General features: G+C 47.9%; 1 protein-coding gene and 1 long non-coding RNA gene across 3 annotated transcripts; one reads left to right on the top strand and one right to left on the bottom strand.

Moving 5' to 3' along the window:
• Positions 1-9,228: 9,228 nt before the first annotated feature.
• Positions 9,229-24,037, bottom strand: HOXB4 (homeobox B4). 2 transcript variants are annotated; one of them, XM_074849164.1, is made up of 3 exons: positions 23,924-24,037; positions 10,699-11,125; positions 9,229-9,926 (listed from the first exon to the last, which is right to left on the bottom strand). In XM_074849164.1, the coding sequence occupies exons 2-3, from the start codon at positions 11,117-11,119 to the stop codon at positions 9,610-9,612; spliced, it is 738 nt and encodes a 245-aa protein (XP_074705265.1). In that variant the 5' UTR covers positions 11,120-11,125; positions 23,924-24,037; the 3' UTR covers positions 9,229-9,609. The 2 variants fall into 2 exon arrangements, with proteins under 2 accessions (XP_074705265.1, XP_074705264.1); XM_074849163.1 differs by lacking the exon at positions 23,924-24,037 and adding an exon at positions 11,230-11,834.
• On the top strand, positions 10,909-12,008 carry LOC141934021 (uncharacterized). The gene is made up of 2 exons (XR_012626265.1): positions 10,909-11,035; positions 11,846-12,008. It is a non-coding gene; the product is annotated as an uncharacterized LOC141934021 (long non-coding RNA).
• Position 24,038: the final 1 nt, after the last annotated feature.

Genomic DNA, 24,038 nt, shown 5'->3' with positions numbered 1-24,038 from the left:
CCAAACCCTTTTCCTCGGGCCACCGCTAACCACAGAGGGGAGAAACTTGGTTTTGGGGGAGGATGGAGCTGACACGCGTGGGGGGAGCAGAGCCCTGAGGATCTGTGGCAGGAGCAAGGACCGAGGCGGTGCTCCGGGGGGGACGGGGACGGGACGGTGCCCTCCCATCCCGCACCCGGCACGGAGGGGAATTTTGCATCACCCAAGCGCCTTCTCTTCCCCGGCCCCCTCCCACAGCCCCCTGCCAGGGACGGAGCTGGGCAGGGAGCGCCCCTGGGGTCCCCTCCTCGCTCTGGGTCCTATCCTGGGTCTGGGGTCCCTTCCCGGCTCTGGGTCCTATGCCGGGTCTGTGATCCCCTCCAAGGTTTGGGGCTCTTCTCCCAAGTTTTGGGGTCCTGCCCGTGTTATGGGGTGCCCTCCTGGATCTGGGTCTCCTAACGGAGGTGAGGAGCTCTTGTCCAAGAGCTGAGTTTCTATTCTGGCTCTGAGTCTCTTCATCGGGGTCTGGGGCTCTTAGCCAGGGTCATATTTGGGGTCCGGAGCCCCACCCCGGGTCCAGGAAGGCAGTGCCCCGGGGTAGGGGCAGTGTCCCCAGCATGAAGGCTCGACCAGAGCGACCCGGCAGCCCCCGGCCACCCCATCTCCTCCTGACATCTGATTATTAAGGGTCGACACTCGCACAAAGGCGTCTGGACCGGGGATAAATAAAGCCCCGGTATTGATTTAATGGGGGCTACCGCCCAGGGCGGGGGCTGCGGGGTGGCTCCCCCGCACCGAGCCCGCAGCCGCCCCCCGCCAAGGGCCAATTTCTCACGCTCAACACCCCAAGCCGACAGAAAAAAAAAAATAAGAATGCAACAAAATAAAACAAAATACCACCGAATAAAATAAAGGGGGGTGGGGGAGGAAGAGGGGAGGGGGTCTGCATCATTTGAAGCCGACAACTTAAATTAATACGGGGCTTGACAGAGAATGATGCTGTATTTCTGGCTCAGTCACCGTCCCTGGATCTCCCTTAATATTTAATGAAAGTCGCTGAGTTGCTCTAATTTTGCTACATAAAGGTTTACACTAGCAGACAGAGTTAAATATCCCCGCCCGGGCGGTGTGAGACGTGGCTGGCGAGCAGAGGGGAGGAAAGGGAAGGGAAGGAGGGAAAAGGCTGAATTCTCATCCGAGAATCCGGTGTGAACATTTAATCTTTGCTCCTGTTGTCAGTTTTATTGACTCCTCGCATGTTGGAGCTTGTAAAATATTTAAAAACGCGATCTCCCACTTCCTCCTTCCCTTTCAACACTCCCGCTTAGGACCAATTTGGTCCAGTTTGGAGAAGGGAGGGGAGGGCAGTGCCTGACTCCTGACCTCCCATTTTCCGCGGAGGATGCGCTCCCCGCGCTGACAGTAAAGCAGGTAGCGGTGCCCCCCGATTGGGACACGCATCTCGTCCCCAAAGCTTCAGCTTCGCGACTCGACCTCAGCGGCTTGAAAGAGATTTCCCTGTTACAGCTCAGCTGTATTTTACATAGAAATCACTGAAAAGGTTACAGCTGCCGGCCAGGTTCTGGTAGTATTTAAGCCTATTTTCAGTGCTATTTCTCCTCGGAGCTCTGCTTTTCCCGAGGTAAATAACAGGCCTGGGCTCCTGAATAGAAAGACATTTCTTAGTGCACCTTCTCCAACTTTGACCCTAAGAACATTTTCCTCCCTCTCTCCATCCATCGCCATCGCAGCCTCAGCGAGATCCGGGCGCTACAAAGCCGCGCAAAGTTATCCTCCTGCTAGAAGAGCACAACGAATTACCCGAAAGGAGTTTATTCCCCTTTCTCTTGGTCGGAGGGACAACCCGCCTCTGCTGGGGTCCCTCGGCAGCGCCCCAGTTCCCGCAGATCCCCATTGTTCTGGTTTTGATGGGCAAACTCCCCTTCCTGCCTGGGACGCGATTCGTGCCTCTCTCAGAGGCAGCTACCTTGCAGCCCTCCTGCTGCAATCTCTATTTTTATTGGTTTTGGTTGAATTTTAAGTCCGATTTCTGTGTCTGGTTTAAAATAGGGCATCTCCAGAAATTGCCTCGCTGTGCTAAAGCAACCTGTGCCTGTTCTCCAGCGAGGAGTCCTGCCGGGGGCTGGGGAGAGGGAACTGGGGAGAAAATGAGTTATCGTTGATAAAGGGATGTTGCAACGCAGGACTCCGAGCTGTAATTTTTATATTAAGGTCGTGCTCTTTTACTAGGTTTATATGCCAATGAGGCGTTCCCGGTTTACCAAATTTATACAAATCTCTCCTTAATTGGTAATCACAGATGCTGTAATTTAAGACCCCCAGCTACAGAGCTTTCATATTAGCTGCTGATCTATTACTGTAAATCGTCTGAAATAATCAACTCCAGGGAGTGGGGTAGAGAGAGATCCTCGCTCTAAAATATCATCGCTTGCACATCATTTTCACTCGAGAAATGATTTATCTTGGACACCACTATAAACAACACAACTCTCTCACAAACACACACACAATGGCAGCCGCACTGCTGCTGACATGTTTATTGTAATAAATCAAGAAAGGGGGAAGAAAAAAAAAAAAAAAAAAGGTTGCGAGGAGAGAGAGGGAGAGGGAGAGAGAGGAATATTCCTAAAAATATCAATGAAATGCCTCGATGGGTATAAACACACATACCACCATGTGAAGAGAAATGGGAGGAAATGAAGACGGCTATTTGTCACATTTTACGACAATAACATTAATAACAAACAATAAATTTACATGGACATATAGACACGCTAGGAATTGGGAAGCCCCTGCTACTTACAATAATCCAGCCCTCGGCGTGGCTTCGTGGTTCCTGAGAATTGTTTTATTGCAGACTCCTCTCCCTCTCCCTCTCTCCTCCTCTCCCCCTCTTTCTCTCTCTCCCTCTCGCTCTTTCTCTCTTTTTTTTCCTCAGCTATAGGCTTGTTTTTTAAAGGACAGTTGAATTTCACGTCAGACACAAGGAGACCATGTCTGCGATTTTCCTGACGAATACATATCTATTCTGCAACCTCTGCATTAATTATTTAATGAATCACGTGATGGGGAAGGGGGAAGGGGGTCTCTCAGTTTCATACTCAAAGGACCACTGTGACCTTCCACCGGAACAGTATTTTTTTAAAGAAGTTTCGAACTGAACGAAGCTTTTCTAGATGGACAGCGCTGCCCCCTCCCCAGGGCCGGCTGCCTGGCACGGCCGTGCCAGCGGGGGGTGAGGATGTGCAGAGGGCACCCACCTCCGAGCCACTTCTCTACTAAAGGGCACGATTTTAGGTTTATTTCCCCTCCTGCCTGGAGTTGAGAGCATTTCAGCCCTTCTCTAAATCTTTCCTGGAGGTTGGCTTTGCTGGACCTTGGTTCAGCTAAGCCACATCGTGCATTTTGCCTTTTTTTTTTTTTTTTTCTCTCCACACTGAGATTTTTATTACAATCTTATACTGAATAACACAAACTGTTTTAGAGGCTAAACCAGCTGAGAATATTTATACTCCTGCTTTTAAAGAGTTCAGCCCTCCCTTCGCCTCACTTCCAGGCCTTTTCTCCCTGCTGCTGTTATTGTTTGGCCAGCCTTTATTGCATTTAAAAAAAAAAAAAAATCAAATTTTGACTCTGAAGAGAGCTGCCAAGTACAAGGATTCTGGAAAGAAAAAAAAAAAAAAAAAAAAAAGAGCAACAAAGGGAGCCGCTGGGAAAGGCCGCGGAGCAGCCGCCGAGCAGGCAGCCGGGCGCGCGCTGCCCTGGCACAGCGCTGCCTGCACCGTGCGGGCAGCCAAGGGGCAGCCCCGCCGGCTCCCCACGTCCACGGCGGGGGCGGGGGGGGGGGGGGGAGAAACTGTCACTCGAGAAAAGGCAGCAAGTAGAGCCTGAAAGCCTCAGGACCGTGTCCCAGTGCCCCCGGGTCTCCCAGTGCCGCGGGGGGGGAGCCCAGGGCAGAGCATCCCCCCCCCCCCGCCCCCCAGCATCCCTACACCCCCACCCGGGGAGGCTGCGCCGGGAACCAAAATTCCTCCCCCCCTCCACGGGTAAAGCCTGGAGGGAGCTTCTGTTATACGTAAAAAAATAATTTTAAAAGCCTAAAAGCGGAGTTTTCCCCCCTTTACAGCCGAGGCTGGGGGGCTGGGGGGGAGTCTGAGCTCCCCCCGGCCAGGAAGGAGCGAGCAGGGAAGCGCTTCATTTTCAAAAGCCCTCGATTATTTCTGAATCGATTTTATCGAGTGAAAGTGGTTGTCGGAAGAGAGACGTTTGGTCAAGGTGTGGGAGGAAGCGGGGGAAAAATCCGATTAAAAGGAGCTCCCGTCGCTTGCGGGGGGCGGGGGGGGGGGGCATGAGGGAGGAAACTTCGTGGGGGGGTTATGGGAACTTCAGGTCAATTCAGAAGCCGCAACTTTCGCTTCACACGACCACTTCTTTCTTTTTTTTTTTTTTTTCCTTAGTCATAAAACGAAGTGCCCCTGTGAATGAAGCCGGGTAAATAAATTTAAAAAAAAAAAAGAAAGAGGGGAAAAAAACCCGAACAGAGCCATCCCAGGCAGCAAACGGGGCAGATACCTCCCTCTGCACCTCCGCTGGCATTTTTGGGTTTGTTTCATGCAAAAGAAGCCCCCATTTCGGGTGTTTTTAGTGCCCCCAGTTCAAAGGGTCGGAAACGCGGCCATAAAGAGCGGCTTCGCCCTCCGAGGTGCCGTGATCAAAGCCGGTTTCTTTCTAAAGATAAAATGAACGTTTATATAGTGAGAAAGCGAGATTGATTTACGGATTTAAACACGCCGTTCTTATTGCGGATCATAAATCTGTCACCGGGGCTGAGAAACTCCCAACCCGCTCGCCAAGCCCGGCCGCCTTTAAAGAGACCCAGCGCTATACTGGGGCGGCACGACCCCCCCCCCCACTCCCCGGGCCCTATACCGGGCAGAAACACCCCCCCACCCCCGCCTCATATCCGTTCATATATAGATATACACGTATATATTTATTTTTACTTCCTCTATACCCCTTCTCTCCAGTAACTACACCTCCGTGGGGTTTTTCTCACACAAGAATCCTTTTTTTTTGTCCAATTTTGGGACCAAGAGGTAACAAAAGGATTCAGCATCCCGGCCGGGACGGGTACTTGGAGGGTCTGGGATGGGGGTCCCGGTTCAGGGGTCTCAGGGAGAGACCGCCCGAGCGTCTCTCGGCCCGGTGGCATCCCCCGCGCCTCTCCGCGCCTCTCCGCGTCTCTCCGCGCAGCTCTGCGCCGGCAGCAGGCAGCTGGGCACAGAGAGGCTTTTGAGAGCGCCGTGGACAGGGGCGAAGTGGGAGGAGGTGCGGGGGGAGAGGGGGGGGGAGGGAGGATGAAGAGGGACTCTCGGAAACAAAGGAATTTCTGAAAATAAGAAGCGAGATGAGACGCGGGACGGGGGAAGAGCGGGGCGGCCTGGGGGCTTCGCTCCTTTTTTCCCCAAATTATTTTTGTAAAGCAAGCAGTCTGCTCTGCAAAGGCAAAGCGCTGCAGGTCCCCCGGCCTCTCCCTCTCTCTCCTCTTTCTTTCTTACAAAGAAGCCAACACCGAGGGGTTTGAAGTGAAATCAGAGGGGAAAGCGTCTGCCGGGCCCGGGCTCGGAAACAGAACGATTAAACCGCCAGAAAGCAGAAATAAACCCACTCCGAAGTCCCTTCTCCGCTTTCTTCCCCCACCTTTTCCTCCCGGTGCTGGTTCCTCACTCCCACGGCCCAAAACCGCGGTGAGGGCCGGCGGGACCCCGCACACGCAAAGTTTTGCTGAACTGCGGGCTGAGCTGTTGCCCAGCACAATGTCCAGCCTCGGAGAGGTCAAGGGGTTTGCGAGGTCAGTCCCCGGCTGGAATACCCAGCTAATCGCCTAGAAAACGTGTCCTCTGCGTGAACTCTATCCCCCGAGCGGGGCTTCTCAGCGCTGGAGTTTGTCTCCCCAATTTTCACCCTTTTCCTTCGTCACCGTATTGCCGCACCGCTCCCGGGACGGGGCAGCAACCCCCTGGATCGCCAGCACCCCCGGGACACGGCCACTCGTGGGGCATAGACACCCCCGGGACACCCGCACTCCTCGACACCCGCACCCCCCAGGACACCCGCACCCCCGGCGCTCAGTTCCCTTTGGGACAATCCATCTCCAAACCGGCCCATGACAAGGGCAGAGAGAGATCTTGCTCGGAAAACAGATTTTTAAAAGGAAAAAAAAAAATAGAAAATATAAGAATAATAAAAAAAGAACCAAGCGGGATAACCCCCTCAAACCCCAACCCGAGGGGCCCCGCCGCCTCCCCGCCGCCCTGCCCGGGGTCCCGCAGCAAAGCTCCGCAGGGCCGAGCCCCAAACACGCACACCCCCAAATCGAGGAAGGGAAAAAAAAACCTCAACCAAACCACCTCTCACCACAAGTAACCCTCCTGCAAACTTTCTCTGCCCGCTCCCCTCGCTCCCCTCCGTCAAAATAAAACGAGAAAACAGAAGGAAAACCCCGCACAAGAATTCACGTTGTTTTTCTTTCTGCCCTTTTTTTTTTTTTAAGTTTATCTTTTTTTTTTCTTTTGCTTTCCCCCAGCTTTCTCGTGAAAGGAGGCAATAAACCGATCAGAAATGCATGCCAAGAGAGCAGCTCTGTTACCTGGTTCGCTCCCACATCCTTTTTCCAACGCCCCAGAGACGGCCCTCATGGTTTGGGTGGTTTCTTCCAAAGTGAGAGGTCTGGGGGAGGGGGTGGCTTGGGGGGGGGGTTTGGTTTTGTTTTTCTCCCCCAAAAATAAAGCTTTCACCTTTACGATCCAGATTTTATTATTAATATTATTATTTCCCCTGAAGATTCTTGTAGGACTCCGGGTGCTTTTTTCCCAACAGACGGTCTGCGGAGATTTGCTGTTGAATAACAATGGGAAAAGGATAAGTATTTAAAGAAAAGAAGTGATTAATGATTTTCTGTATAATTCTCGCATTTTTCTTGGCTTCTGTCTGCTTATAATGGCTGTGAACTTTTAGGTCCTATAGAAATCTTCTTTTCTCCCCCTTCTATTCTATTCATACTTTCCAGCTTTGATTTGCTTCTATAGACCCCGCATTCCTGGAAGCATATGCTTTTTTTTAAAAAAAAAAAAAAAAAAAAAAGGACGATTTTTTGCCATTCTTAGAAGCCCTATCTTGAAAATAACACCCTCTTTACAACCCCAGCAGATCAAAGAGAGAAACAGTAAAATAAAATGCAACAACAACAAAACACCCAACCTCAGGCATTACAATAAAATACAGCCCTTGCCACCCTTCCTGGGGAAAAAAAAAAAAAAAAAAAAAGAAACTTTAAAGGTTTGCAGTTGCTACCTCTAAAAATGGGATAGTTAACCAAAAATACATCCATAAATCCATTTCTTCTACATCAGAGAGTGTAACAGATCTGTACCATGTGACTACATTAATATTATTTTAAAGTATTAAAATGTCAATAGAAAGAAAAATCTAACGGCCCTTTGTTTGAGCTGGGGGCAGGGAGACTTTTGGGGACACTTTATTTGCAAGGTGGTCGTGCCGTGACTTACTACAAGTAAAGGAATAACACATAAACACTCTAGCTTTAAATATTTGAAGCCCTGCCTTTGTTTCTGAATAATGCGAGGGAATATTTCGGTCCTGATGGGGGGTCTCGGAGAATTTCGTGAACATTGAACGAATAAGCAAAAGCAATTTTTTTATTTTTTTTTTAGAAGCGAGTATAAGAAAATTATTATTTTCTTCAGCTGGTGCGGAGGCTTCCTCCCCCTGCGAACCCCCCTGCTCACAATAGTATTTTTTTTATATATTTGTAACTTAGAACTGGAATGTTATTTTGTCCTGAACAGTATTTTCGATACTTTCTATGAGAAAGAAAATGAAAATTAATACAAGAGCTGCGGCTCACAAAAGAAGCCATTTGTCTTCTTGATTATCTATTTGCTTGTCAGGCTATGAGCTATCGCAGGAGCCAGCTCCTTTGTAATATAAAAATACACAGAAAACCTGCAAACACCGAGAAACATCTGTGCAAAAATTAGACTCATTAATGCATTAACTACCTTGGAGAAGGAGATTTTTTTTTTTTTTTTAATCGAGAAGTCTCTCTAGAGAAATACAACGCTACATCCGTTCCTTACAGCAAAGCAAAGCGCTAATGACTACCTCTGTTTTGTCTGAGAGCAGTTTGGGAAGAGCATATTAATATATGCTTAGAACAAATAAATCATAATATGTAAGTCTTAGCAGTACTTAAGGCTGATATACCCTAGTCAAACATCTTTTGTTTTCATTAGGGAGTCGAGCCTGTGCCACTGACAACAGAAATCCCTGTAAAAAAGAAACGTGCTGTTTAATTAATTTCTTTAAAATAGATATTTTTTTCTCAGCAGAACAAAAAGACAACACCCCCACACCCACCCCACCCCCCCCTCCGAAAAACCACACAGGGTCAGATTCACAATGAAAAAATTTATTTCCAATTGCGGTTTTTTGTCGTTGTTGTTCCTTTTCTCTGCTATTTACAGGTAATCCTGGACATCCCGAAGGACAAAGGGAGGGGGTGGGGGCGGCCGGGCCGGGCGGGGTGTCGGGGGGAGCCTCGCCAAACCCCTGCCCCCCCCCCCCCCCCGTGCTCACCCCAAGAAGGGCGAGTCCTCACCCCTCCGCCCGAAATTCACATTTTCAGTACAAAACTGGGCCAGACAGCGGGAGAGGAGCTTCCCCCCCTCTCCCCACCCCTCACCCTGGGCTGCGGGGGTGCACCCAGGTGCCACTCGTTATCACCCAGTTTCTAACCTAAACCCCTTGTTTCCCCCCCCCCCCCCCCCCATTCTCAGACTCACAATTAACCTGCTGGACGCAAAAAAATGGCGGGGGGGGGGGATCCTACATCACTCTCCATCCTCTTGCTTTCTTTGTCCACCACCCACTTGACCTAATTTTCTTTTTTTTTTTTTCAGGGTGTTCCCCCCACTCCCACGGACGACCAGCGGCTGTGTCCGAGACCCCCCCGCTCCCCACGGTCCGTGTCCGGCGGGGATTTTGGTTGTATTTGTTGGGGTTTTTTCTCCATCGCAGGGTTGTGCTAGAACCGCCGCAGCTTTGGGGTGGCGGGACAGAAACTTTCCGTTTGTGGCTGGTAGGCGAGAAAAGAAAAAGAGGAGGGGAAAAAAAAAGGGGGGGGGGGGGGAGAAAATCCAGTTCGTCTTGAAGAAACTGAGCCTCATTTATTAAAGTGAGCGCTGGTTGTCGAGGTAATAGCAGACATAAGGTCCATCCTTTGTACGGGAGAGTAAACATGACAAATGGGGCAGAGCTTGGCGTGATTAAAGATGAAACAAGGATCCATCTTAGCCAAATCTGAAAACTACGATCTACAGCCTTCTTTTAATGGAAGAGAGGCACAACAGCACAGCTCTGCTTTGTTGCAGCTGAGTCTCCCTCTGTTCCCCCTATAAATAAAGAGCACCCCTCCTTCCCTCGTTTCTTGGAGCATTTGAAAAAAAAAAAAAAAAAAAATCATGTGTTCCCTACACACACACAAACTCACACCCACAAACACGCACACTCCATCCATCCACGGAATAGTTATAGGCTGGTGGCTGGTCCATGGGATCGGTTTTGAGATCCTCCTTGGGGGATCTGCAGGCTGGCAGAGGAGCTGGAAGAATTAGACCTGATCTTGGTATTTGGTAACTTGTGATCTTTTTTCCATTTCATCCTCCTGTTCTGGAACCAGATTTTGATCTGGCGCTCGGAGAGGCAGAGGGAGTGGGCGATCTCGACCCTGCGCCTCCGGGTGAGATAGCGGTTATAGTGAAATTCCTTCTCCAGCTCCAGGACTTGCTGCCTGGTGTAGGCTGTGCGGGAGCGTTTCGGTTCCCCTCCTGAGTAATTGGGGTTTACTGAACAAACACAAAGGAGGAAAAAGAAAAAGGGGGAAAAAAAAAAAAAAAAAAAAAAGGAGGGAAAAAAAAAAGAGCAGAAGAAGAATTACTGAGCTGTTCCTTTAATGGGTCCTTTCCCCCAAAAAAGCATCACACATTCTTTTGGTGGGGGGATATACTCAAAAAAATACACCGCAGACCTTCTAAAAATATACCCAGAACCTATCTCCAAATCTCCACCTCCATCCTCGTTGCTTGACGTGTATTCCTGTCTAAACGTTTTTATAAGGTCCCCCAGACACATTTTCCATGCCCTCTACATGTGTATATACCCAGATAAATACACACCTCTGCTTGAGCATCACTCTAGTATCCCCAAATCTTTAAAGTTCCCCCTACACACATGCAAACAGGCAAACACAGACACTCCTTTTTATTAAATATCACGCTTTTTAAAAAAAAGGGGGGGGGGGAGGGAAGGGAAAATAGTAAAAGTTTACTCAACCCGCCACTTAAATACAAATTACGAAAACATAAAACTTAACTTATGAAGATTCAACAGCCATAAAAAAAGTAGCCTGCAAGAAATTGGAGGAGGATGGTAACAGAGACTTCAAAGGCACATGGCCAAGCAGAGCAATAAAAATTTATGGAGGATGTAATTATACCGCTCTGCAAACAGGCGATCGTAAATCTCCACGAATGGTTATTTTACAACTGGTGCAATAAGATTTCTACAAGACTTTGAGGTGCTACTTAGTATAAAGCAAAGCCACTTTAGTTCACTTACCCGTGCTTACATGGACTTTTTTCATCCAGGGGTAAACTACCGGCTCTTTGCAAGAGGAATTGGAAGGGCTTTGGTTCAGAGAGTTTTGGCTGCAGGAGGGTGGTGGGCTGGGGGTGACCGGCTCGCAGGGATGGTTTGGCTCAGAGAGGTGGCTCTGCAGTCCGGCCGGAGGATGGACATGACCCCGGGGGGATAACACCGCTGCTTGGTGGCCGGAGCTCTGACAGGACGAGTAGAGCTGCTCCTTGCAGGCTGACCGCGGCTGGTACATCGCTTCATGTTGGAAAGTGCTCTCTCGCCTCTGGCTGCTGTAATATTCCGGCGAGTGATTGGGAAGGTAATCGCTGTGGGAATACTCTTCACAGGGTGGGAACTTGGGGTCCACATAGTTGGAGTTGATCAAAAACGAGCTCATGGCCATTAATTTCTTAGAATTGCACACACGAAAAAAAAAAATATATATCTCTCCTAAAATTTATTCCTGTCCCCCCCTTTACTCGTTTTCCTGTTTCGTGAAACCCTCCTACTTACTGTCAAGTGAACAAAGTTGGAGTCCATGTGACAGCGCGGGCCAATGGCGAGGTGCCCTGCGATCCCCGGATAAGGAAATCTGCCCAGCCCGGGCTCTCCCGGGGCCCCCAGCATCCCCGGGGAGGCGGCCGGGGGCGCCCGCTCCCCCCCGGCCGCCACCGGGCCCCGCCGGCCCCGGGCTCCGCAGCGCCCCGTGGGCGAGAACCGGACCCCCCCTCCTCGCCGCACAACCCCCCCCCGCCCGGCCCACACCCCTCGGGGGTGTGTCCTGGCTCGGGGCGGAGGGGAACGGAGGGAAAGGGGGGGTGGGAAAAATAAAAATCCCCCCGAAAAGCAAAAAAAAAAAAAAAAAAAATTAAAATAGAGGGTAAAAAAATGAATTTTTTTTTTTTTTTTTTTTTTTTTCCGGGGGTTGGCGGCTGCGGCTCAGGGCCGCTGCCCCGGCACATGATCCATGGCGGTCCCCACGGGTGGTGGTCGCATCTCATTCCCTGCTAAGGTGATACGGGAAGGGACATTGCGCCCCGAGCCTGGCAGAGATGAATAGGGCTTGTTTGGGATCGATAAGAAATTCATCAGCTAATTCGGGGTACCCGCTCTCCTAAATCACATTTAGCTGTGCTCTGAGATTGACTGTTTTCCCACGCACCGCTGGAAAAAGGAGCCCGTCCTCCAAGCAAGAAATCAAGGACTTGATGAACAATTACAAAAGCGAATTAGCCCAAGTCCTAATGCATCTTCGCCTCGCCCTTCTTCTAATAAAGACCCTTGAAAAGCCAGAGCGAACCAGCAGCCTTTCAAAAGCCGCCCCTAATTCCTCAAATTCGTGTTTTAAACCTGAAAACGCGCAATAAGCTCCTCACGAGCGGCAGGGAAGAAAGCAATAATTTATATATATATTTTTTTCGGTGTCAGTGCTGAGATTACACAAACTAAAGCACTAGTGGGATCCTGGCTCTCAAATCGCAGTAATAACGCCCCTGACCCCCCCCTCCCCCCCCCCCCCCCGCCTTCGCAGCTCAGATTTTATCTCGAAGTGATGATAAAGTTTATCGCAGGAGCGCTGGAGTTGAGCTAAGGTCAAATCCAAAGTATTTCTTTTCAGCTATAAAACGGATTTCTGGTTAAGATCTCGTTTTCACCCTTTTATTTAGGGTTCGGGGGGGGGGGGTGGGTGGCTTTTTTGGGTTTTGTTTTTAATGCCTCCTGGGATTGTGACCTGTAGTGTTTGTGTCAACTACATATTCCCCTAGATACGAATTTGTGACCCAACTTCCTTTACACAAATTCGGATCTACAGGGTACATATAGAAGACAGATGCATCCTCCTTGGTCAGAGATCTTCGCCTACCGCCATAATTATCTTCTGGGGCAGGGGGGTAAAGTTTTGTGACTCGAGAGATCAAGAATTAATCTATAGGTAAAGATGGTTAAAAAGCTTCACTCTTCAGAGGAAAGACGATTAATTAAAGCACCGAGTGTCCGAATAGCTGACACTAGATCAGAAAAACTAGAACTTTTCTACCTTTTCCTCCCTACCTTACACATTGGTTTATGGCTGTGTTAAAAAAAATCAACTCCCGGACTGAATATATAAGTATAGACGCACAACGAGACTCGAATCCAAATAATCGTCGCTTAAAAGCAAAATGCCATAGCTCCGTCCCCCTCCATCCTGAAACCCTCGTAATTATTCTCCGATACGCAGCGCCAAGATTTCATCCATTTTTCGTTCTTGGAGGTCAACCAAGGTTTGGGTTTATACGTGCGTGTGCGGATAAATTATAAAAAAAAGAAAGAAACAGATGAAAAGAAATACAGAATGTAAAGGCAGATGGGACGACAGGTTTTTTTTTTAATGACAGGCAATTCTTTTTACAACCCGAGAAAAAGATCAAAGGCGTTTCATTTCCGAAAAAGGGATATAAAGCAATAAAATATTCATACTGTCTAGGTAATGAACCTTCATTCGGAACTAATGAGGGTAGCATCATGTTGAGATTTCGTTTAAAATTACAGTTGCCCAAGAGATTAAAAGTATAGCATCTTCTTCCCCCCCCCCCCCCTTTTTTTTTTCTTTTTGTATTTCAAAAGGCAGAACATATTTTGGTCAAGTATCTCCCGAATTAATTGCGTTTAAATGCCACAGCAGAGAGGTTATCGGAGAAAAGCTGCGTTTTCCCTACATTAAAGTTCCTGAAAAATATCTTAAATATATTTCACAAACTCCTGAATTTTTCCTAACCAAAAAAAAAAAAAAATTACGGCCAAGAATGAATGTCCCATAGTTTTCCTGGACACAGAATGCCCCGAGATTTTTCAGGTACTTTAAGGTGAATAGTCGATTTTTCTGATAAAACGTAACATCCCCAGATAAACAGATAAACGAACCCATATTTTAAGAAATAAACCCAAATGCCCGCAGGACAATCCCCAAACCATTTTACACGCCTAACCAACCCCCAGGTTTCCAGCAAAAGCAGCAGAGCAAAGCGAAGGCGCCTTTTGCACAGAGCAGAGAGTTTCCCACCTCCACACCCAGCACCTCCACTTTGTTGGGGAGCAGACAGCAACTCTAAAATTTACCTTCCCCTCTAAAACCTGCCATAAAAGTAAGAAGCCAAATCAAATCTGCTTGTACAACGTGTAGATGGCTGCCATAAAATAATTCTACAGAACCAATCCCATTAGAGCTCTTTTTTTTTTTCCTCTTAAATTTTATTCCTCCTTTCCAATCCCTTCTCTGATTTATTTTATTGTATTTCCTCGCAGCCGGTGCCGTAGCGATCTCCAAACCGAGGAGAGGAGCCCGAATAGAATTAACTAGGCCTATTCCGTATTTTTAACCCCCTCCCACATCCTTTAAAAAAAAAAATAAATCGGTTTTAATTTTCCTTCCCAATGACACCAGGGGTTGGTGCCAGCAAACCAGCACCCCTAGCGTTTACCAGAACTCGTCCCCCCACCACACCTCCAAGAAATCTCCCCCTCGTCGCCTGTGATCCCAAATTAAAGGCAGCCCCTCACTGCCCCCCCCCCCCCCCCCCCGCACACCTTTCTCCCTTTCGCTGGGAAACCGCCCCACGTCGCGGAAGTTTCTCACAGCAAATTTCACCCGGGCTCTTTTCCATTTCAAAGTAACCTCAGTCGGGAAGGGGCGGGGGGGGGGTGTCTCCCGGGCTCCCCGGCCTGTTCCCCCCCCCCCCCCCCCAAAGGGTGGCCGGGGGAGCCCCCAACCGTCCCCAAAACCCTCCCGAAGGCACCTGCCAGCGCAGGGGGGGGGGTTATTAAACCGCTCCTGATGCTGAGCGCCTTTTCGGTCACCCCAAAAGAGGGGGCATTGAGCAGGGGGTGCCCCCCCACGCTCCCAGCCCGGCCGCAGCGCCCAGGTGTAACGCCGACAGCGGTACCTACCTCGGCAAAACGTGGGTCCTTTCCTCGGAGCAATCCCCGAGGGGGTTAGGACGCTCCCTCAAAACTTGGGAAGGTTTTGCAGGCGGAATCCTACAGAAACCCCCTAAACCGCCCCCCCCAACCCCCTCCCCAATCCAGCCTGGGCTATTCTGCTCTCTCTCCCCCGTGTTGCTTTTTCAATGAGATTATTTCTCGATAAGAACACTAATTTCTCTCTCTCCTTCCTCTTCTTCTTCTTCCCTTCTTTTTTTTTTTTTTTGGTGGGGTTTGTTGGTGCCCCCTCCCCCGCTCCCCCAGTATAACCCACTATTGTCCTTAAAGGCGAGCGGAACTGCTCCTGGCAGCGCCAGGAGGCCCTCTGAGCATTTTGGGGTGGGAAACCCGCAAGTTTTGGTATTAATCTCATAGTTTGTCAGTCTTTGTTAAACAGCGAGGCGTGTCCGCAGCGCGGCGGCCGCCGAGAGCCGCGCTGACCCGCGGTTCACCCCGCGCCGCGCTCCCTCCGCGCTGCTCCGCGCTGTCATTTTTAGGGCTTTTTTTTTTTTTTCTTCTTTTTTTTTTTTTTTTTTCTTTCCCCGGGTATATTCCCCCCTCCCCAGGACATCTCGCTGTCGAGTCTAGCAGCAACGAGGATTTTCCTTTTTTTTTTTTTCTTCCCCCTTTCGGAAGCGCAAACTTTTCGGGTTTGTGTATATTAAACTGCGATCCCCACCCCCCCCCACCCCCCCCGGAAACGGGGAGCGCTGGAGGTCTGAGGTGCTTCTTTAGGGCAGAACTTTTAATAAGGAGCAACCGACGCCTCGACTGCATCTGAGCTGTGTAAACGTGCGGAGGGTGGCTGCAGGGTTAGGTGGAAATCAGCCCACACCTGTTTTGCAACAGGAAAATGAAGATTTAAACCTTTCCCAGCCAGCCTTGTGTATCCTTTTCATTTCTAATGAAAAAAAAAAAAAATCGTATTTTCACCTAAAACCCGCGAAGCAGCGAGCGAGGAACGCTGGCGGGGGCGGGGGCGGGGGGGAGCGGAGCATCCCTGCGAGGATTCACCATTTATCTCCGCGTTTACACCACCAGCTCCAACCCCGCGTTTCTCCCCGCGATAAAGAGGTCATTTGGAAAGTAAATCGGGATTAAAAAGCGCGTTCAATTGATTGTCTGGTGGGGGAAAAAAAAAATAAATAGAAGGAAAACCCACCCTGAATTGTGTTTGTAGAGCTCAGAAACCCTCAGCCCCGGGCCAAGCCGAGTCCGTCCCGAGCAAGGGAGATAAATTAGAAATATCCTTGAAAATGATACCTTTAATTTCCTCCTCTTCCCTCCCCTCCTTCCCTCCCTCGCTCGCTCTCCCTCCTTACATCTCTCCAAATGAACCCACTTCAAATGAACACGCAGCCTCGCGTCCCTAAATTGAAAGTTAAACGTTATGATGTAGGAGTGAATATTATAAGGAAAGTTGGGAGGTGGATTTTTTTTTTTATTGCCGTGAAATTATACCTGCTTGTTTTAATATCCCGAAAACAAATGGCCTTTATTATCCATTACCTGTTCTATAAACCTGGAGTAGAAATGACTGTTCTAGAGAGATAAGTACAGTAATTACAAGGGCGAAGAGATGGATCACCCAAGTTACAACTAAACGGTAGCCCTTATATAGTGATATTTTATAAATACCAAGCAAATTCATGGCAATTAATTAAACCCGAGCCTTATCACGCGAAACAAAACGCTTTACGTTCTCTTGAATTTCACCTACTCCATGAATATATCCGCATCGGGAAAGCAAATGGATTTTCCAGAATGCCTTTCCCAGGGCTCTAATATTCTCTCTTTCTCTTCCAAGAAAAATGACCCTTGTTATAAGTATTTAGTCACTGAAAATATTTAAAAGCCGAGGGGGAAAAAAAAGCAAATTTGCAGGGCTTTTTTTTTTTTTTTTTTTCCTCCAGAAGAGTTTGCCTTGCTACGACTGTTTGCTTAAGAAGCTATTGAAAAGATCTTCCCCAGTCCCAGTGCAAATAATATTTAGAGTTTGGAGTGTTCAAAGTCTGGCAGTGTAGAAATAACTTTGAAATGCCAAGGGAAATATTTATTATATCAGTTCATTAAACTGTTGCAATGACCAGAGTGGAGTCACATTTCAAGCAAGAAACATAAAACATTTCATTCAAATTCCGACGGAAAGCGTGCTGCAAAACAAAATTAGCTACTTTAACGGGACCGAGTGACGAAACGGGCACTTAAAAGCACCTTTAAATACATACATTGAATTTTTTAAAGCCATCAGTCCATCGATTTTGCCTATATATCATTATTCTCGATTTCCTCCGATTAAGGTAGGAATGCAAACAGTGAATCATGGACATTATTTCCTGTAATTCTTTTATTTTTTGGGATGAGTATTTGCACTCATACCGAGTACGTATTTTAAAATGTTCGGCGCTGGGGCTCTGGCGCCCGGGGGAGGCGGGCGACAGGCACCTCTCCAAGGGTTTTGGAAGGGTTTCCAAGTAGAGATGTTAGAAGACATTTTCACCAACCGCGTCAGACTTTTTTTTTTTTTTTTTTTTTTTTTTTTTTGTATAATTTAAACCCTATCCAAACAAAATTGACGCTGGAATGAAAATTATTTTTTAACTGCTCGCGTTAATATCCTAGAGGGACCTCCGCGTAATTGGATTTAATAAATGCATTTCCCCCTATATTCTGTTAATTCGACTCCAAATAGCGTTTCAGGGGTTATCTTAGAAAAATACTAAGAAGTCGCTCGGCGTTTCCTCACGGGAGACCCAAATCAATCTACCTTATTTTCTACCGACATCCCACCCCAAATCCCGAAACCCTCTTTTTTTTTTTTTTTTCTCCCCCGTGCCTCTCCGACTTGCGGCTGAAGGTCGCTCCCACCTCTCTCTCGTCTCCCATCTCTGCCCATAAGCAGAGACTCTTCCTCCCACCTCGCCCCCCTCCCCGCTTTCTTTCTCTCTCTCTTTTTTTTTTTTTTTTCACCCTGACATCAGTCTATCAGGGTTATACACAAGACTGAGTCACGCACAGCGTAAACTTTTGACCCTCAACTTTTTGACCCCTCGAGCTATAATGCTGTACTAACAAGCCCCCCAAGACCAGAGTTACCGTCTACGTCTCTAGAAACGCGGCGCTGATTTCCCTATTTTATTTATTTTACTTAAAAAAAAAAAAACCTGGACAATCTTTCGTGATTTTTTTCCCAGGCGAGAACAAAAAAAAAAACAAACCAAAGCCAAAACAATCAGAGCTTTGCAAATATTAGATGTTTATCTCCAGCTCACCCATTGCTGTGTTAGACGGCTGATTTTTTTTTTTTTCCTTTTGCTCCCCCCTTCTTTTAGATTTAAAAGAAAAGGAGGGGGAAATCGCTTAAACCACAACTGCATTGCTTTATTTCTCTTTTATTTGGCATTTTATTTCTCTTTTATTTGGCTCACAACCACATAGGTGAGTTGTTGACTGCGGTAATTAGCCTGCTCTGATTTTTTTTCCCCCCCCTCCTTTTTTGGGGGGGATAGAGAGGGAGGGGTTCTTAGGATTATTTTTGGAGCACCGGAGCTCGGCGACCGGCAGCGCCGCGGCCGCCCGGGGGGAGCCGGAGCCCCGGGGGGAGACACGCGGGGCTGCGGGGTGGCCGGTCCCGCTCCAGCCCGGCCCGGCTCGGCCCGTCCCGTCCCTGCTGGCAGTGAACTTGGTCTGAAGCGAGCTCTGCTGGCTGCTTGGGGACGTTACAGGCGAGGCGGCTGCACCGAAACCCCCTGCCCGGGGTCGCCTCTTCCCCCCGCTCCATCCCAAACCCCCCGCCCCGGTTTTGCAAAGTCTCCCTACATAAACAGAGCCCTGATTTGCCACCAAACCAACGTCCTTTACACAAAATCCCAGCGCTGTAATTTGTTTTGACTTGAAGGGTGTGTGTGTGTATATATATATGTGTATATAGGCATACGCATGTTAAAAAGAGATAAATCAAAGGGGGAAAAAACCTTCGTACTAGTCTTATTCTTTCAACGCTCGCTGTCAAAATAGTTTCTTTTTAAAGCTATTTAGGGTAACAGAACACGGAAAAACTACGCCGGGTGGACACCTCTCGAGTTAAGTTATCAACCTCCTTCCAAATATCATTTATTTAACATTAGGAGAGGAAAGAATGAGAAAAATCAGCTCAGACACTGAAATAGCCACGCACTGAAAGAAAATGTCATTCCTAAATCCATTCTAGGACTGGAAAGAGACCCCCAGAGGAGGAGCTAAACCCCATAAAAGTCCTTTTTGGGTTCCCTAATTGAGGAGAGACCTTTATCAAGAGGATTTTAAATAATCCCGTCAGCTCCTTCCCCTCAGGTCGGACGTGTAATAAAAAAAAAGGAAGAGGTTGGGGCTGGGGAAAGAAAGAGCAATTTCTCAGCCTGAAATTCAGCTGTGGGGGAGGGAAAGGGGCTGGGGGAGCAGAGCTGGAGGGAAGGGGCTGGTTTCCTTCGACAGCTTTCCCTTCTTGGGGAGGTCACGGGGTGTGTGTAGGCTGGAGTAATTTACAGGACTATTGCAAATAAATAGGTGAATAATCGGAGTCCTCCTCTAAATAGAATGAAATACAAGAATTACAGCCCGAGCAGTGCAATTTCTAGTCCCTGCCGCCAGCCCATCCCCGCCAAGGCAGATAAGGACCCACAGCCTCTCAACCTTCATTTTTGTGGCCAAGGGGGAAAAAAAAAAGAAAAAAGAAAAAAGAGATCCCTTTGGCTTCTCAAAAGCATAATTACCACATTGTTGGTGTGTGTCTGTATTGGAGCAATATGAACCACAACCAGTCCTTCTCCAGCCCTCCCCCTCTCTTACTGCCAGTCACCAACACACCCGGGCAGTGGGACTTGGTAAATTTAAAAAAAAAAAAAAAAAAAAAAAAAAAAAGAACAACAAACCCACAACGTAAAGAAAGAAAGGGAAAAAAAAAAAAAAAAAAACAACCCTGGAGCTTATGTTTTCTTTAAAAAGGTGACCCGGCAGCCCCCGGGGTCCGTGTTGTGTTGTGATACGATGCTCACCCTCTCCTCCGAGAGAGGAGCCGGGGCTGTACAAGTCTGCTGACCTCGGAATGATCCCTCTTGCCTATGAATTATTGATGAGATATGAGCTCTGATTTCTCTTTTCAGTATGCAAACCCCATTATACTGTTAAAATGGCGATTTAATCGTTTAGAATAGCTTCGCTTTTTCCAACTCATTTGTGCCCCTTCCTTTTCATTTAATTCTCTTAATTAAATCCTTTAACAGATTTTAATCACTTTTTGTTGAATAAAATAAGACATCATACACATCTGTAACTAGGTTACCTTGGCGAAGTTTGTTTTGGAGGGGTTTCTTTGTTTTGGTTTTGTTTCTAGTTTGGTCTGCTTGCTTTCTTGGTTGAGTTTTTAAACCTGGGTGGAAGGAAATTTTATTTTGTGTGACGACCTGCCCAGTGAGCAAAGAAGGTCTAAAATGCACAAATGCTTTAAAAAAAATTCTTAAAAAATAACTAAAAATAAATAAAGCCATGACATTCAAGATGGCCTGACAACGGCATTGCAACACCGAGCTGCCTTTTGCACTGAAGCGCTCCCCAAACCTCTCTGTGCCGTTCACAAACGCATTTCCACCCCCCCCCATCCCCACCCCCCCACCCCCATTATTGCTGAACGAACCTGGGAACCAAATGGGTATTTTACGGGTGAAATTTCATCTTTTTTGCCCTTCAGCGGTAGCCTGGGCATGGGGGTCCTGCGCCCGCCCTGGCACAGGGCCCCGGGGGGGGTGCCCCAAAAGGCAGTTGGAAGGGGGGCTGTAATTAATACAGCTGCTCAGCTTGGCTCGTCCAGTCTGTGGAGCCTGGGCAGGCTCTTGGGTGAGAAATAACTGCTTTCGGGTTTGGGGTTTTTGCCTTCAAAGTACCAACGATGTTTATATACTGTTTCCTAAACGAAATAGGAAACCTTCAGGGATGGGGAGAGGCTAAAGAGACAGGACAGGAGGCAAAAAAAGGCAGAAGTGGATATGGATGCACCCATTTTTAGTGATGCTGTGAGCCAGGTGAGCTCACGGGGAGGCTCCTCTAGGCTGTGGTAGACTTTGCATATTTGGTGCAAACAGCCCCCATCTACCCAGAACACCACCGGACTCAGGTCTGGAGAGTCCTTAAACCAGAGGTTTTCCCCATAATTTTCCTGACATAAAGGTCTGCACAACTACAGGTTCAAAAAAAGAGACTTTCCTTCCTAAGCTGTAATCACGTCCTAGAGATTCTCCATATTCTTAGACCCGATATTAAAGCACTTCGTATTTATTTTGTCTTCTACAGCTACAGAAGAACTAATTGTCCCGTGTGTGATGTATGCCATTAAAGCGAGAGAAACGATGAAAAATGCAAAGGAAAATCCCCGCCTACCTGCACGGTCAGAGCTCCGTTTTCCTGTTTACTCTCCTTATACTTCCTTTTCACCAGCAACAGGGAGATTTTTTTTTTCCCCCTTTAAAGGAGGGGGAGGGGGGGGGAGGGAAGCCTTTGCTAAGCCTGTGACTCCTTCCAGGGTGTAAGATGGTAGCGAGTTATACCTCCTTATGCCTCACAGGAAGTTGGAGGTTAACACCATGTGGGGGAAAAAAAAAAAAAAAAAAAAAAAAAGGCAAAAACCCAACACAGAAATAAGCCCCCCAAAATCCAGCTTGTTAAAAAAAAAAAAAAAATTCTAAAACCCTTAAAAATCATGTTACGCTGCAGGTAGAAAGCAGATCTCGTAGGCAGAGAGGACAGGGGGTTTGTAAGTGATGGAAAGGAGAGGGAAGGATGATATTATTATTCCAGCAATAATCCCGTCCCTGCTCTTTTGCCCGGTGCCATCCCTGTGCCGAGGATGCTCAGCTCAAGGGGGCGGCCCAGGGTTGTTACCTGTTGGCACCCACACAGGCACCCGCTCCCCGCGGCAGTGTCCTGCAGCCAAGCTGCATTGTAAATTCCCCTTGCTCTGGCTAGCTTGGTCTGCTTTTTCCCCTTGAAATAACATATTGCATAACCAAGAGATTAGAAATGGTGGTGCTTCAGAAAAAAAAAAACCCTTGTGCCTCCTGTGACCGGGGTGGATTTGGAAGGAAAGTTTGTCTGGGACTATAGGAAAGACAAATTCCTTTGAGTGGGGATGTGGGGATCGGGCAGTGATGCAGATGATGGATAAGGAAGAGGTGGATGGATGGGTGGATCTATGGATACATGGATGGATGAATATATTTTGGAAACAGGGTGGTTGTGGGTACATGCGTGCATTGAGCGTATGGTTACATTTTCAAACATACATTAAGGGGGAGGGATGACACTTTTCTTGCCTAAATAGCTCGTTATCACTGGAATCAGCAGAAATTATTTCTGGTCGCCAGTACGGATCAGAAGGGTAACGAATTAGCAGGCCATCACTTGGTCTAACCCCAACACGATCACACACACCTCTCCCCACCCCCCCTCCTCCAAGCGTTTCTAACCCCCCGTCTGCAGCCTGTCGTGTTTGTGCGGGTAAATTCACCTTTAAGGACCATGCCATTGAAGCCCTTTAGGAGCCCGTAAAATATCTTTATTATCAACTGAAAAGCAGGCGTCCAGTTTGCACAGGATTAGGGAGAGGCTGTTCAGCACAAAACCAGTCTGCTGCATAGGAAAGGCTCCCCGCACCCTGCTTCCCTTCCCTGAATTTCCAGCTTTTGCATTTGTGTTTACAGGTTTTTCAGGATTGCACTGGCCACCCCCTGACTGCTCAGGGAGAAGCCAGAAGTTCAAATGATGATAGTAAAGATATTAGGAGACACATGGAGCAGGACAGGAAAAACAGCCCAAGGAAGGAAAAGCAATCTCCAAAGTGTGCTAAAGGGGGACATTCTGCTTTGTGTAAAAGAGACGGACATGTGTCCACCAAATGTTGTCTTACCGTAAAAAGGAGGAAAAAAAAAAAAAAGCATCTTGTGACTGCTCCAAATTCTAGAAAACCCCCAGCCCACCCCCTCTCCCGTACCTCCGCTTTGAACTTTCAAAAAAAAAAATATTAAGGAGCGAGAAGGAGGAGGGGGATAGATGTGAGTTGGTTCAGGTGTGGACGAAGTGTCCCCCCACCTCGCTGCAGATGTGGCGACTTGGCTTTCTAAAAAAAAAAAAAAAAAAAAAAAACCAACAAAAAACCAACCTCTCCAGGGTTCTGTTGTCGTTGTTGCTCTGTTTTGTTGTTTCTGCTCTATTTTGCTCTATTTTGCTCTATCTGCGCGGCCGCGGAGCCTCCGGCCGGGGCCACCTGCCCGCCCCACCCCGGCGCGGGGGTCGCAGCCCCCGCCACAGCCCCGAGCCATGGCAGGCTCTGCTCCCCTGCCCTGCCCCGCTAACTTGTTTATTTTCCCAAAGAAAAAGGCTGCTGCCTGCCTTTTCCAGAACGATGTCACCCTTAGAGGGAAATCTGTGAGGTACCGGTGGGTTCAATCAGATTTGGAGGGTCCCTGTGCAAACTGCAGCCTCGCGGATTATTTTTCTGTAGCACTTCAAGACAGGCTGGAGACATAACAGCGGTCATTCGGTGTCTCCATATGGTGGAAACGAACTACGGAAATATGAGGGCACTCGTTCGTATTGCAGAAAACAGAAACCCAAGGGGGGAAAAAAAAAAAAAAAAAGAAAAAAAGGAAAAAAAAGCCCTGGGGCAAAAAAAAAAAAAAAAAAAGGGTCTCTACACGGGCCGAAAGGGGAGAAAAAAAGTGCACACATTTCTTTGGCAAGCATGAGAAAATAATTTAAATCAAAAGGTGTTAACAACCTGAAGAGCACAGACAGAATATAGCTACTTGCAATGCAAAAACATGGGCCAGGTTCGTGGCTCTTTGCGAACAGTATAAACCACACGGAATCACCTCCAATAAACGAGCAAGAGCCTTTTTACATGGCGAAGGGCAAACCCAAACTTTATCTGAAGTACACATGTCCCCCGGCAAAGACAGGATGGAGTTTGCCTTGCCATGATAATGAATCTTTACAGATTTTCTATTTCTCCCGCTTCCACAAAGTTTACTTGCGGGCCTCGAAGCTGTGATGGAAATGTAATGCAATTCCAGCTCTCGGGAGGGTAAGAATTAGGACCTTCTAAAAGTGAGAAATAAAGCTCTGAAAGAGAGACAGACCCTCTTTCCTCCCCGCTCAGCCTTTAGCCATATCAACCCTTTAAAATAGTTTAAGCAGATAATATTTCAGAAGAACTTACTTTCAGGACTCCAGTCTATTGGCTCTCTGGACTGAAAACTGGACCCGCAAAACATGTTCCCTGCAATTGCAACGTTTATCTCATCTGGAAAAGTGCTCACCCATTGCTGCCCCTT

Source organism: Strix aluco, chromosome 24 (assembly GCF_031877795.1).
Source record: "Strix aluco isolate bStrAlu1 chromosome 24, bStrAlu1.hap1, whole genome shotgun sequence".
Taxonomy (NCBI): Eukaryota; Metazoa; Chordata; class Aves; order Strigiformes; family Strigidae; genus Strix; species Strix aluco.
This window is presented reverse-complemented; position numbering and strand designations above follow the sequence as displayed.